Source organism: Labrus mixtus, chromosome 18 (assembly GCF_963584025.1).
Source record: "Labrus mixtus chromosome 18, fLabMix1.1, whole genome shotgun sequence".
Lineage (NCBI taxonomy): Eukaryota > Metazoa > Chordata > Actinopteri > Labriformes > Labridae > Labrus > Labrus mixtus.
Genome location: NC_083629.1, coordinates 11,072,932 through 11,086,386, shown reverse-complemented (window position 1 = coordinate 11,086,386; position 13,455 = coordinate 11,072,932). Strand labels below are relative to the sequence as shown.

General features: G+C 40.8%; 2 protein-coding genes across 2 annotated transcripts; one reads left to right on the top strand and one right to left on the bottom strand.

Annotated features, from left to right (window-relative positions):
- The first annotated feature begins 195 nt into the window (after positions 1-195).
- On the top strand, positions 196-4,019 carry c18h14orf28 (chromosome 18 C14orf28 homolog). The gene is made up of 5 exons (XM_061063482.1): positions 196-454; positions 666-1,193; positions 1,454-1,543; positions 1,633-1,767; positions 2,900-4,019. The coding sequence occupies exons 1-5, from the start codon at positions 198-200 to the stop codon at positions 3,081-3,083; spliced, it is 1,194 nt and encodes a 397-aa protein (XP_060919465.1). The 5' UTR covers positions 196-197; the 3' UTR covers positions 3,084-4,019.
- Positions 4,020-5,364: 1,345 nt separating this feature from the next.
- LOC132993579 (kelch-like protein 28) lies at positions 5,365-12,464 on the bottom strand. The gene is made up of 6 exons (XM_061063480.1): positions 12,326-12,464; positions 11,282-11,542; positions 10,559-11,196; positions 10,025-10,468; positions 7,770-7,978; positions 5,365-7,688 (listed from the first exon to the last, which is right to left on the bottom strand). The coding sequence occupies exons 1-6, from the start codon at positions 12,332-12,334 to the stop codon at positions 7,525-7,527; spliced, it is 1,725 nt and encodes a 574-aa protein (XP_060919463.1). The 5' UTR covers positions 12,335-12,464; the 3' UTR covers positions 5,365-7,524.
- Between the last annotated feature and the right edge of the window lie 991 nt (positions 12,465-13,455).

The window sequence follows — 13,455 nt, the reverse complement described above, 5'->3', positions numbered from 1 at the left end:
GAGAAGGGCGGGACTATTTAAACACATGAAACGCTAACAGCCAATCATATGACTTAGATAAAAAAAAAAAACCCAGCGCTCGGTAGTCAACACCAATAGAAACACTTCATCCAACCAAGCGAGTGGGCGAGTTAAGGGGAATGGGCGGGACTTAAGAGGGCGTAATTACACTGAGGACCAGCAGAGGGCAGCACTCTATGAATACAACGCTTCCGTTTAAAATAAAAACAACAGCAGTGTTTACGTGTGCCCAACTTGGCATTTGGTGCCTGCTGAAGATATTTTGTTCACCAGAAACTGCTAGAAAACACTGTACTTCGTTATCTGGCTGTAGATCCGAAGTAAGACATGAAGACACACAGAAAGCTATGGAGAGTAGATTCTCTGTTCGGAGCGACACTGAAGAGTTGCAAACGCTGATTTCCAACCCTGAGAACAATTTCATCTTCGAAAGGTAAATTGAAAACACTTTTTTTTTTTTTAAAGCTAGGAGGCCTCTGTGTATTCCCTGGAGGATGCATATACACATATGCATATTGGCTTAGAGTATATCAGGAAGTATCTTTTTCTCGATTATATGTTTTAAAAAATGATCGAAGCGACAAACTTACCTAAAACCACCTCTGTGCATTCCGTGTTTAACTCATTTGCATATGTGTCTTTAGATCCAAGACACTGTTTGAAGAAATCCGTGCCTCCCTCAACAACAATGATGAAGAGGAGGACCGTTCCTTCTGGAGGCCTGTGCTCCCTTGGGGTGGTGTCTTCACCATTAAAGCAGGGCGGAAGGCCTTATCCTGCACCCCTCTGTACGTCAAAATCAACCTAAAGAACACCTGCACCATTGACGGCTTCCTCATGATCCTGTATGTGATCCTGCGAGAAAATCAGGGCTTTCCAAGGGAGCTGGCTGTCTTCCTGGGCAAGCAGTTCGTGGAGTACTTCCTCTACCTGATGGACTCCTGTGACTACACTACGGTCAAGATGCTTTGGATCTGGGACAGGATGTCAAGGAGACAGTATCGCTCTGAGATCCGGAAAACAGCGCTGGAGATAGACCTGTTTGGTAACGAGCATGAGAACTTCACAGAGAACCTGGAGAGCCTCATGTCCACCATGCAGGAGAGTCTGTGCACCAACTGGAGCTGCCCGGCCCGCTTCCAGGAGTTCATCAAGACCACAATCAACATCAGGCATGTTGTGATGTCCTTCTCTAAGTTTCATTTTGTCAACATAGAGTAGATATTCAATGTATCATTTACCTCTTGACATACTTTACTTTTTGGCATGTAAGTCCACATGTTCAGTACTGCGGGTAGAACATTGTCACACTGTAGGAGGTATTTCTTTTTATCAAAGTTAATTAGTCCTACCTAGTGGAGTGATTATGGATGGATTGTATAAATGCTTTTTTCAATTTTGTTATTATCTCCCTCTGATGTTTTTCTTCTAGCCCTCCTCATGAGCTGCCTCACAGAGACCCCATCAAGTCGGCCGTTGATCTGCACTTCTGCCCCAAACTCCTACTCTGCTCAGAACTAGGGTGAGGCATAGGGAGGATGTGACATATTTGATATCTATATATTAATACCTTTGGTCAGTCTTATACCCCCTTCTTTACATTTTTTACAGGTGCGACGGTCTAAGAGAGTTCTCACAAAGAGTTTTCTGCCATGGACCCCCACCTTTTGTCATTCTAAATATGCAGCAGTGGAAGTCAGAGGAACTATCTTATGTTCCTTATCACCTGGCTCTCTGTCAGCACAGGTAGGAAGCTTACACAGTGTGTTACCGTTGGCCGGTTTGCATGCTTCAGCCACATATTGGTCCATGTACAAAGGTACAAATGTTGCTTAACCACATTATAAAGTGTACAGGCACATGACAACACCTGCAGAAACTAATAATTATTATTATTAATAATAATAATAATAATAATAATAATAATAATAATTTATCCTTTATTAATCCCGCGAGGGCAAATTCAGTTTCAGAATTCAGACGCAGACATAAAAAGATATTTCCCAATAAAATAATTAATAGAGCTGTCAGATGATTTTCATTTCATAATCACGATTCATTTCTAAATTTCCATTTTAATTGCCATTACTCAAAATTTGAATCACATTTTAAATTCAGTCATTTTGCATTTAAAAATAAAAGTTGTTAGGCTTTTATTTTGAATTTTTGTACTGTCTAAAGCTGAGAGTACTTGACTTGTTGTTTGAAATACAGTTAGGACTTTCTGGTTGAGAGAAGGTTACAACATTTACTTCATCTCAGAAAAATGAACCTGTTATGGATCACATACTCAATAAAAACAGCTAGAGAGGACGGTAATAAAAGTGAAATGTGTGATGTCATGAGGTGGATATTACTTTGGACTCGTCATGTGAGCTGTCTTGAGAGTTTTTTAAAGTGAAATGAGACATTCAAAGACACATACCCCCACCTCACTGTGACTACAGGGAGACAAAATAACATGTGATTAATCCCCATTTAAAAAAAATAATGTATTTATTGGTCAGCTGTGGCTCAGTTGGTGGAGTTGTCGACTCTGAACCTGAAGGTCGAGGGTTCGATTCTTGATCATTACAATACAATGTAATCTAAATTTTGTTAATAGGATTTGTGATTTTCCATGTAAGAAAGAAATACATTTTCTAGCTTTTGATCTATGGATTTAAAAGATAACTAAATAAACATAATCGTGTACTCATCACATCCATCTCATGAGCTTTCAGATTTACTATAAATTGTGATTTCTAGTATTACAGTACTAAGTTAAAAGACATATTTTAAAAAAGTATTTGTGAATGATAAAAATCCATATTGTTTCTGAGTACTGTAGACAGAATAAAGAAAAATAGATATATATAATTTGCTCCTTTTTCCACAGGTACTTACTAGAGGGCGCCACACTCTTCAACAAGGAGGAGCATCACTACTCTGCAGCCTTCCAGATAGACGGCTGCTGGATGCACTACGACGGTCTGAGGAGTGACAATCTGATCCTGTTACACAAGCCGCCAGAGCTCCTGCTGCTGTCTTCTCTGATTTACATCCGAGCCTCCGACAAGTGAACTCCTCTTATCAGAGGTGTGCACACAGGAGGAGCAGGACTCAAACTTAGCACAAAATATATTAAAAAAAAACATTCCTCGTCTAATATTGAACAATCCCATGGATGGCATGGTGTTGCTGTAATCATGTTTATATAATTATTGAAACATTCTTTTCTGTAATTCATATGAGCTCCTCTCCTCTCCTGAATGCTTGCAAAGGATAAATTCCTCCTTTTTTGAATGCTTGGAATCCAAGAATAATAATGGACTATAATAGTTCTGGGTTGGTGTGCATAAATACAAACCATTGAATCATTGACATGCTGTTCTTATAGTTGCCTGACACACAAAGAGAGAATAGTTTAAAAATGTCGTAGTTGATAAATGGATCACTGTGTGTTTGCAATAAGAAGACTGTTAATCATCATTTCTATTTCCATCATTTTGGCTGTTAAACATTCATGCACATCAGCCCTTTCTTATTTTTTAAGTGGTGCTTCTTCTAATGACACTGTGGTCTTAGGATAAATAACAACCAAACCAGACTGCGCTCCATGTCAGGTTAACTTGTTGTTCCTTGAAAAGGCTAGAATTGGTGGATAGCACTTAAAGGTGGTGAGTAAATGTTGAATTATTCCTGAATGACACAAAGGCTGTAGAGTTTCTACTTGTTTAGCCTAAAAGGCGCTAAGCTAGCAGCATGTCCATACTAATCAATAGCATGCAAGCATTCTCACACTGTCACAGCACACTCTGCAGCTGCCAAAAATAAACTTTTTAATCTTTTTAAAATAGTGTTAAACATCAAAGAACTCGTTTCACACAGTGCCTCAGTAAGGAACGTTTGTGGGAATCCTAAAAGGATAAATCCCTGATTGTTGTTGAAATTGAATTGCTGGATTTTGTTGTTGTTTTACACAGAGAGCTTCTTTAAAATAAAAATATTTTTGGGTACCTTTGCATTTGTTTGTTTTGTCACTTGTGGATTTTGCATGGATGGGTTAAAAGAAGAGCCACAAAAAGCAGACGGTACCTTATAAGGCAGGCATTTATTTTAAACTGGGTACAACCGCACCACACAAACAGACTTAAATGTATGTAAAATGTCCTCAATCAAACATGATCGAATGTGAAAAGCTACTGTTTCTACACCTAAGGTTATCTTGTACTTCCAGTATTAATCCACAGGATATAAAATTCATGATCGTCACCTTTGTTTCAGACACACTATGGGAAATGTAAAAGAAGCAGAGTGGTCATTTGGCTGACGTTGACATCAGTTTCAGACAATTTTCTTTTTTCTTCTTTCAGACACAAACACTAGAGTGGCAGTCCATTGCAGACCAGGTGCAAGTCATCCATTTAGCTTTCTTTGAACAAGCACTTTGGTGAGAGTGGTGGCAAAAATCATGACATTGGTTAGGCCTTAATAATAAAAACGCGTACGAACATAATTTAAACATCCCTTCATTTTGCAGATTCACGTTTTCAGATTTTCATCAGCGTAACTCCAATATTCACTAAAGTCGCAGTTACTATTCACCTCAGAAATCATGACATTATACACAACATTGATGCTGAATGAAACATGGCGACAGCTCAGAATTACGCCTGCGTGATTTGTGCTGTCGCTGTTTAGTGACTAACAAAGTCTAAAAGAAAAAGTTAAATACAAGAAGTGAGAAAAAAACAAATCAAGTAACAGAACAACCAAAAATACAAACAAGATTTATAATCATAAATACAAAATTTAAAAAAATCAGTCACACTTTTCTAAAATGACATATATGCAGGAACACCCCTGGGTTGCTTATTTGTGACTTTTTTCAAAATGAAGCAGAAATCAAAGGAAAGGACTTTCTAAACTCAACTTCTTACCAGTGATCCATTTAAAGGCAAATGTCCTGTTAGTTCCTGTCTGCAGCAATGGTTACAATAATCAAACAACCCAAGGGTAGAGTGCAAGAGTGAAGTGGAAGAGCACCTGTTCCGTCTAGTGTTCACCTCCATGTTTTGAGAACAGCTGTATTTATATTAGAAGTGTTTACATCAAATTTTGGCCAGACCATTTTTTTTTTTTTAGATCAACTCATCTCAGTCTGTTTAAATAAACAAAAGCCTTGTAAAAAAAAAGCTCACAAGCAAATACAAGAAAAAGACAACACGATTGGGATGAAGCAAAGTCATGATGGGTACCATTTGTTTCATTGGAGCCAAAAGTGTCAACCAACAGACATGCCATGTGGGGTTTCTGTTACAACATGAGATGCCTTGGCTTCCCCCCCCCCCCCCCCCCCCCAAGAGACAAACACAAAACATTTCCATCCACAGAGAGAACATACGTCTTATTGCATCTAAATGCCATTATACTAAATTAAAACATATGTACAAATGACAACATGTATCAAATCGTTTGGTAAGTGCAATGCAGAGCTCGGTAAGTTTCCACTTGTGTGTGCAGACATCAGTGCACAAAGCAGCTCAAACTAGACTTGACTATTCAAAGTGACTCAACAAGACACATCAGACCTCCCTCCCCTCTATTGCTGTGCATTGCTTGATGTGTCCATTAGATGTTAGCAAAGGCTGCACATAGTGGCACCATCAGCCGGCGTGAAGTTGGATGCACCCATAGGAACACACTGGGGTTTTACCTCCCAGGACACAGAACAGGTGGCGACATGTCCTGAGTGTTCTGGCACAGCCCTTGGTGCTTTATTATCATCCATCCATAAGACGGCATGGAAGATGTAATGCTAACACATGAACAATAAGGGCACAAAAGCAACTGTTCTAACTGTGGCACACAATGGGAAGCTGCTTCTAGCATTGGAGGTGAGGAAGAAGAAGAAGAAAAAAAGAAAAGTTCAGGTTTTTGGCACTTCACATGAAGCTGTGAACGGATTACCTCATACCTGAGCCTGCAAGCAAGACCAAGGCCACATGACAATCACGTTTGGTGGTGAGTGCAGTGAGCAGGTGTCAGGACCAATTACATGCTAAGAGAGTGACTTTATACTGGGGACAGAAATTGAGAACATAAGGCAAACTTAATCTACTGCAGGGAATATGTGGAAGAAGGGTAATGCTAACTCAGCCTCATTAGAAATTAAGGACAACCAAAAAAAAAAAAAAAAAAAAAACTTCCATTTATATATGATGTTAATATTCAGAGTACTGCTGTTATCCAATCACAAGCTTCCCATTCAGTAGGGCCTTTTTTTATTGCCTTATATGGGGCCTTTAAAATGAAATGCAACTAAATCAAAGATGTAACATAGTAATGCGGCAGAGGCTGAACAGAGGTTGACCTAATTGTATGAGGCAACGCAGACAAAACAGCTGAATCCTAAATATAGCACCAGTTGGTATTGTGTACAGACCAAAGGGTGGAGAAAGAGGGCCAAGGTCCAATTCAACTACTATGAAGAAAAGCAAGTCCATGACCTGACCTTAAGAAGATGTAACAGAAGCTAGAACATGGGGCTGTTTAATGGCTCCGGGTATGAAGAAGTGACGGGTGGCAAATACTCTCAGGAGAGAGTTTGCTATTCACCTCAACGCAGAAATCAAACTTCACACTCATCCAAACACACAACACACACACACACACACACACACACACACTTGTGACCCAGTGCAGAAAAACATTTACAGGCAATGCACTAGAGGATATATTCATATCTATATATTTCATTGAGACTATTTACAAGAGAGAAAAAGGCAGCCCTTTTGGAGAAAATATAAAGATTGAAAGTTGTCTGTTTACTTGTGAAGCACTGATTTAGATGCAGAACTCCTTCGTCACTGAGCCCAAAGCATCAGTTCTGCACGCAGACACGTACCAAAACAAACAATCCTATTTGACATGCATGTACCCCTCGAGCATTCAAACAGACACACACGCTACATGGCCGACAAACACATTTTCATACATATTACACCAGCCGACTGCGGTGTTCTACAAAACTTCAACGCACGGTTCTAGTTGCAGCAGGGAAATTAAGTGACGTCATTAAGTGTTAAACATAATTAATGGCATGAAGAAGGACACAAAACAATGTCTGCTAACATCATTTTGAAACAAAAGTGACAAGTTTTCCCCCACAATCCTCTGGGAAATGGCTCAGAGTCCTCATTGTGGTGCAGCAGCAGCAGAGCAGTTATCTCCTCAGTCCAGTGACAAAATCTGTCCCGTCATTTGCCTTTCTTTCAGCACAACTTTGCAGCTCTTTTCCTCATTTCTGCTACTATGCTTGTGGTCCCCGTTTAGCCGGCCAGCTAGCCCGGCACATCCATCCACCCAGCAGGCGCTCTCTCTCCTCTGGTGTCCACGTCTGTGTGTAGCACTCCTCTGCACCTGGAGGATGAATGTGGGGAAGAAGGAGGAGACAACAAAAAAGAAACGTCTTTGTGTCTATAAGTTCTCTCATGGGGTCCTAGCCGCCTGAGCCATGGGTCAAAGGGCAGTCAGACCAAAGTTGCAACGGCAATACATCATTCCGCTAGAGTCCAACCAGCTGTCTGAGATAGGATCATAGCGCTGGACAGTGTTCAGGTAGGATGACCCCGAGTGGCCTCCCACAACATAGAGGTAGTTATCCACGATGGCAGAGCCAACACCTGCAACACATGGTCATGATCATATTGAGCTACGTACAAAATACAAATAGAAGCTTTAGCTAAAACATGATATCAACTCACCAGTGCGTGGTTCATTCATTGGCCGACATGCCGTCCACTGTTTCTGATGCGGATCATACCTCTCAATGCTGGACAGGTGTGAAACTCCGTTATGTCCGCCAACAACAAATATGAAGCCGAGCATGACACCTACTCCAAAGTTGATCCTCTTGTCTGCCATGGGGGCTACCATTTCCCAGGCATCCTTGCTGGGGTCGTACCGCTCAACGCTGTGTGGAGCAGATGGAGAGAAAACACAATGTTTCAAGAGTATAAGCGCAGTTGATTCTAACACCTTAGATTTATACTGTACTGATTTGTAATTTGTAAGCAAGGTCAAGAAACTGGGTTTATTTTTATAGGTGCTGAAACAATAGATGTTGAGAAAATCTATAAAATGTGGTAGGCTTGAAATTACCAATACATAACTCTGACTCCTAGCGTTTAAAATTGGTACTGCAGTCCAAATTCAAAACATTGGAGAGACCCATCTCCCTCTAACCCCTCCTCCCTAGAGTCCATGTGCACGCTGTCATGACTTGTTGCGGGCACAGAAGCCGCCTTTAATAAGCTCTGCATCGGTCTTGAAACCATTCTGCGTTCTTACATCTCTCCATTATTCAAAAGCATCTCCAATATTTAACCTAGTTTAGCAAAGTTTCTGGTCGTGGAGCTTATTAGAAAAATGCTGAGGCTTTTTTAGGTCTGATGGAATCAGTTATATCTGAACCAGTCCGCCTGCCCGCTTCCATCACTGCAACACCTGTTGGTTTGCCGTTTGCCTGGCAAACCGAGGGGGGAGGGGCAGAACGGCTTTTTGGGGGGGTGCCGCCCATTTCTCTGGTCCAACCAAAAACAAACTATTCTGCATGACAATCAAAACTTAGCATGTTGCCTTAATGTCTCATCACATAGCAAGTTAATTTCATGATTGAATTCAGTAAATATCTTATCATACCTTTAAAGCGCATGTTAATAGTCTTTGCTCGTAATCAAACGGACTAAAACTATTACCGAAGCCTCTTTATGACAATGGCAAACAAGACCATCAACAAGCAATAAACAGCACAATGCCAAAAATATACTGTGAGTTGCATATCAAACATTAAAAATTAAGAAAACACAACTCACACACGTGCGGGACAAGATTGACAAAGATAAATCGATCAACATTTTCCACAAGCTCAGCAACATTGACATATCCCAAAATGTCCCCACAGGAGCTTTAAGCAAGTGCAATTTGTGGCTATAAGTATATAAAACCGCAAGAAAAGAGAAGGTAATCAAGGAGTTTTGAACCTATTCTACATGCTAATTTAACTTAGTGACAAAGAACCTAATCAGACCAATGCTAGATTGTATTGAAAGAGTTACTTAAGAAAAGGACACACACACACACACACACACACGCCAATAACCGCGACTGTGCGTAACCAAATTTGTCAAGACCCAAATGAACCCTTTGATAGAGACTAGAACACCAACAATCCAGGATTGTTTTTGCAGCACGCAGGAACATATCATCCACTTGGGAACGACATGAAAATAGTCCTCAAAAGACTCTGTCCAAACACATTCTCCTGAGGGGTTTCAGGAGTCAAGGAAACAAGCAACAGAGACGCTGCTCTCTAGAGATCCAAAGCAACAACAGAGGTCCAACCAGCAGCACAGTCAGGCACCCTCTCAATGAAACTTGAGCAATCACTTCTGCTAGGACTCCTCTTCACACATTAACAGGGCCCCGACGTTTTTCAGACACACTAGACATCCTTCACTTCTTTGTCAGAGCCACTAAATATCTACCGAGACCACGAGGTAGAAAGCCAGGGTAGAAGATAAAAGATTATTTCTGTCAAAAAAAAGGTGTGGTAGAGCTCATAAATGTCATAATGCTGATGTCACATTTCAAGTGCAGGAGTGAAGAAAGGTTAGTTTTATGTTTTGATCTTTGGTTGCTCAGATCCGATGTGGAATAGATTCAAGTACGGAGAAGAGGTTTACAACATCATTTACAGATACAAACTGAGCAGCCAAAAAACAATCTGTTGTATTTTTCTTATAATAACCTTTCAATTCAATATTATAAAAGGGAATTTAATACTTTGATGCTTATGATTTGAGCACAAATAAGAAGTGTCAAATTGTTCACCACAATTTGATTAAATAAATAAGTGAACAATTTCCTCAAAAGTGCATCTTTCTATTCATTAAAAGGTTCATAACAAATTGTTACATTTCATCAGGTAAATAAACAAGAACAGTCTCTGTGGTATTACCTGTTCATATGGGCTGGGCCGTAGCCTCCAATAGCGTACACCATGCCATCAAGCACGGCAGTGGCAAAGCAGCTGCGGGACTTTGTCATGGGCGCCACAGGCTGCCATTCCTTTAACTTGGGGACGTACTTCTCCACTGACTGGAGGTAATACTGGCCGTCGTAGCCTCCGAGGGCGTACAGTTCCCCAGCCAGGACCACCACCCCAAGTGTGCTGCGGCACTCAGCCATGCGCTCCACCGTGGACCAAGTGTTGCTTTCAGGGTCCCAGCTCTCCACTGTGCTCTCGTGTCTCCGATAGCTGATGCCTTGCCTCATGTGCGTCGCGATGCCTCCTACCACATACACCTTGTGGTCCAGGACTGCCACTCCAAATTCATACCGGGGAACACTAAGCGGGGCCAGCCCTATCCATGAATCAGTCTGTGGGAAATACATTTCCATGCTGCAAGACAAGACAGATAATATCCAATTAGTTTGTGGTTAAACAAAGACGGTAACAAATGTTTAAAGAATGTAGAAATGATTGTATCACCTTTCTAATGTTGCAAACAACCCCGCCTTGCCTCCAACTGCCAGCAGAACCTTGGGGGCGCACCTGGGCCGTGCCGACAACACAGTCTGATAGGAGAGTCGGTGCTCAGGCATAAAATGATATTTGAGGGCCTCATTGAGCAGGTGCTTGCATGCGTGATCATCTCGTATAAGGTGGTTGGCTTCATATAGGCGAGTGAGAAATTTGACGCTGAGTAGTGGAAGGCGGACGCAGTGCAGCAGCTGAGCCAGGTGCTGCTGTCTCTCAGTCACATCGTATTTGATCCACGACTCCAAAGCGTAAAACACAGTCTCCTCTGTCACCACCTTTAAGCAGTCATTGGACACAATTTCATCCAACTCGGCCCTCGTAAGTTCAAAAAACTCCTCCGTCTGACAAACTTCTTCAAAGTTCTCACAGATGAACTTCGTTGCAGCCAGGCACAGTTCATGACAGCCATACGTCTCTGCGAAACGGGAGATGCCTATACAGTTTCCAGCATCTAACTGACTTTCTAAAAAGGAGCAGCACTCCTTAAGTACTAGCTTAACCTGGAGTAAGTTGGCAGCCGGTAGCAGAGATTCCACAGTTTCCTGGGAGATAAACACAGTCCCAGTGTAGGCATACTCAACAATGGCCTGGAAGAGAGAGAGAGAGTAAAAGTGTTAAATAAACTATCACTTAATCAGAGCACTTGGTGGTGTCTGGCGGCTGAAAGCATACCTGTAAGGCAGTCTCATCAATGCACTGGAATTCCACCTCAGATGTCTCTTTTTCCGACAGGTTACCCGTAAACATGGCCTTGAAGTACGGGCTGATGCTGGCCAGCACTACTTTGTGGGCATGGATCTTGGCATCACCCACACGCAGGACAATGTCACATAGTTCGTGATCCTGCCGCAAGAGCTGGAGGCCTTGCAGCAGCTGTTCTGAGTGAGGCCGTTTCAGACTGGCAAACATATAGGACTGGTCCTGCTGGTCCATCTGTTGGCAGGAATACACATATCATTGCAGTGTTGTCATTTTTTTTTAAATGATTACACCGATTGAGTGGAAATACTGAAAATCAACCATTTGTCATCTTGTGCCTGTGACAATACAAAGCTGAAAAGCAAAAATAAACATAGGGCTGTGCATATTTAAGTTATTTACAGCACGCCATATGGATACACGCCTGGACAGGATGATGCATTCAGGGATGTTTTGTAGTAGCTGTTAGCAACTACAAGCTAAATAAGCATAATCTTCTCCAGCGCTGCAGAAAGTAAACCAGCCGTACTAGCTAGAAGACTATATTAAAAATCACCTCAACCAAACTGCTGCGCATTTAAAATATGTGACATTCAGGGGCAACAACTGTAAATGTTAGTGTATTGACTGTGGCCTTGTCTTAATTTCTGAATGGAGGACATGGCCAGATCAACACTCAATTACTATCTCTTAGCTTTACGCAGCAGCTTAGCCATCAACACTGGCACATCCCAACCACAGCTTGGATTTTTGCATGTACAATTTTCAATAAGATACAGAAGATTTTTTGCATTGACATGTATGCCACCATCATGTCGTGAACCTTGTCAGACCAAAGCCAATAAACAGGGCCCAATTCTGTGTTTCAATGCACTGCAGTCAGCGAAGGTTAGCAGCTAAAAATAAACACCGTTACTGTGGCTAGCTGCATCATTGATTGATATACAGTAACAAGGCTGACTGATACAAAACGTGACGTCATAGCCGAGCTCAGATACAACACACAGATAAACAAACCTGTAACATATAGTCCGTCTGTTGTGCCGCCGTAATGACCGATTTTGCAGTGGCGGAGTTCAGTGGCGACGGGTAGGAACCCCAGGCGGCTATCAGGAAAACAACCTACTGCCAACCTAGCCACAGAGCTACAGATGAGCTCTTATAATAGAGACAGCACACCCACTTCCGCTGCTGTCAAAATAAAACTACACTCACAAGGGAGAGCTGCATGCATGTCAACCATTTCTTATTATTTATTTTTTTGACAATTTTAATGTCAATAAAAACCTTATTCCAAATACGCTTCTGCAACAAAATGTAAGTACGGGTATTTAAGCACTTAGATTAAATAAGGCTTAAGTATTAGGTATTATTATCAGAATACATACTTGAGGGTTTCATGATTCCCCCTCATTTTTAAAAGTAACACATCAATTTGTAGATGACAATTGCTTATGATTTTAAAGTTATTGGCCACTATCACTCCATGAAATTGTTTATGATGCAATAATTTGTAACCAGTAGATAGATAGATAGATAGATAGATAGATAGATAGATAGATAGATAGATAGATAAAGCATCCAGTAGCAGGTTACAAGACATGACATGAAACATTTGTTACAAATTAAGTCGCAAAAAAAGCCGCAACCCCCCCCCATACATATATATTAACAAGAAAAAAGATTTAAAGAATACCCCTAGATGAAACAAACTTAAACTGTGCAATTAAAAATAGATTCATACAAGAAATGTACATAATTTACAGCAGTATTTACAGCTGGTCCAATTAAACTATATATGTTTTACTAATTTGTTTTACTAATTTGTTTGCTGTTGTAAACATGTACGAGTAATTACAGCAAAAAGAAAACCAACCTATATTTCCCTTTGAAATATCAGTAAAATATTTTGTAAATAATAGGCTAGTGACTATATTTGAAGTAGTTTCAGTATGTCAAATGTAGGTAGAAATGGTAATCGAGCAATTTACTTCTTTTTTTAAATGTTTCTTTTGTATAGGTGCATCTGTAGAACATCAGTAGGAAGTGGCCTGTGTTTTTCTAGTTTGGTTTTCTCTAAATAAAATATATTATTCCTGGAAAAGCCATACAAGTGTAAAATTCCAAATCAAATTTAAAGATCACAA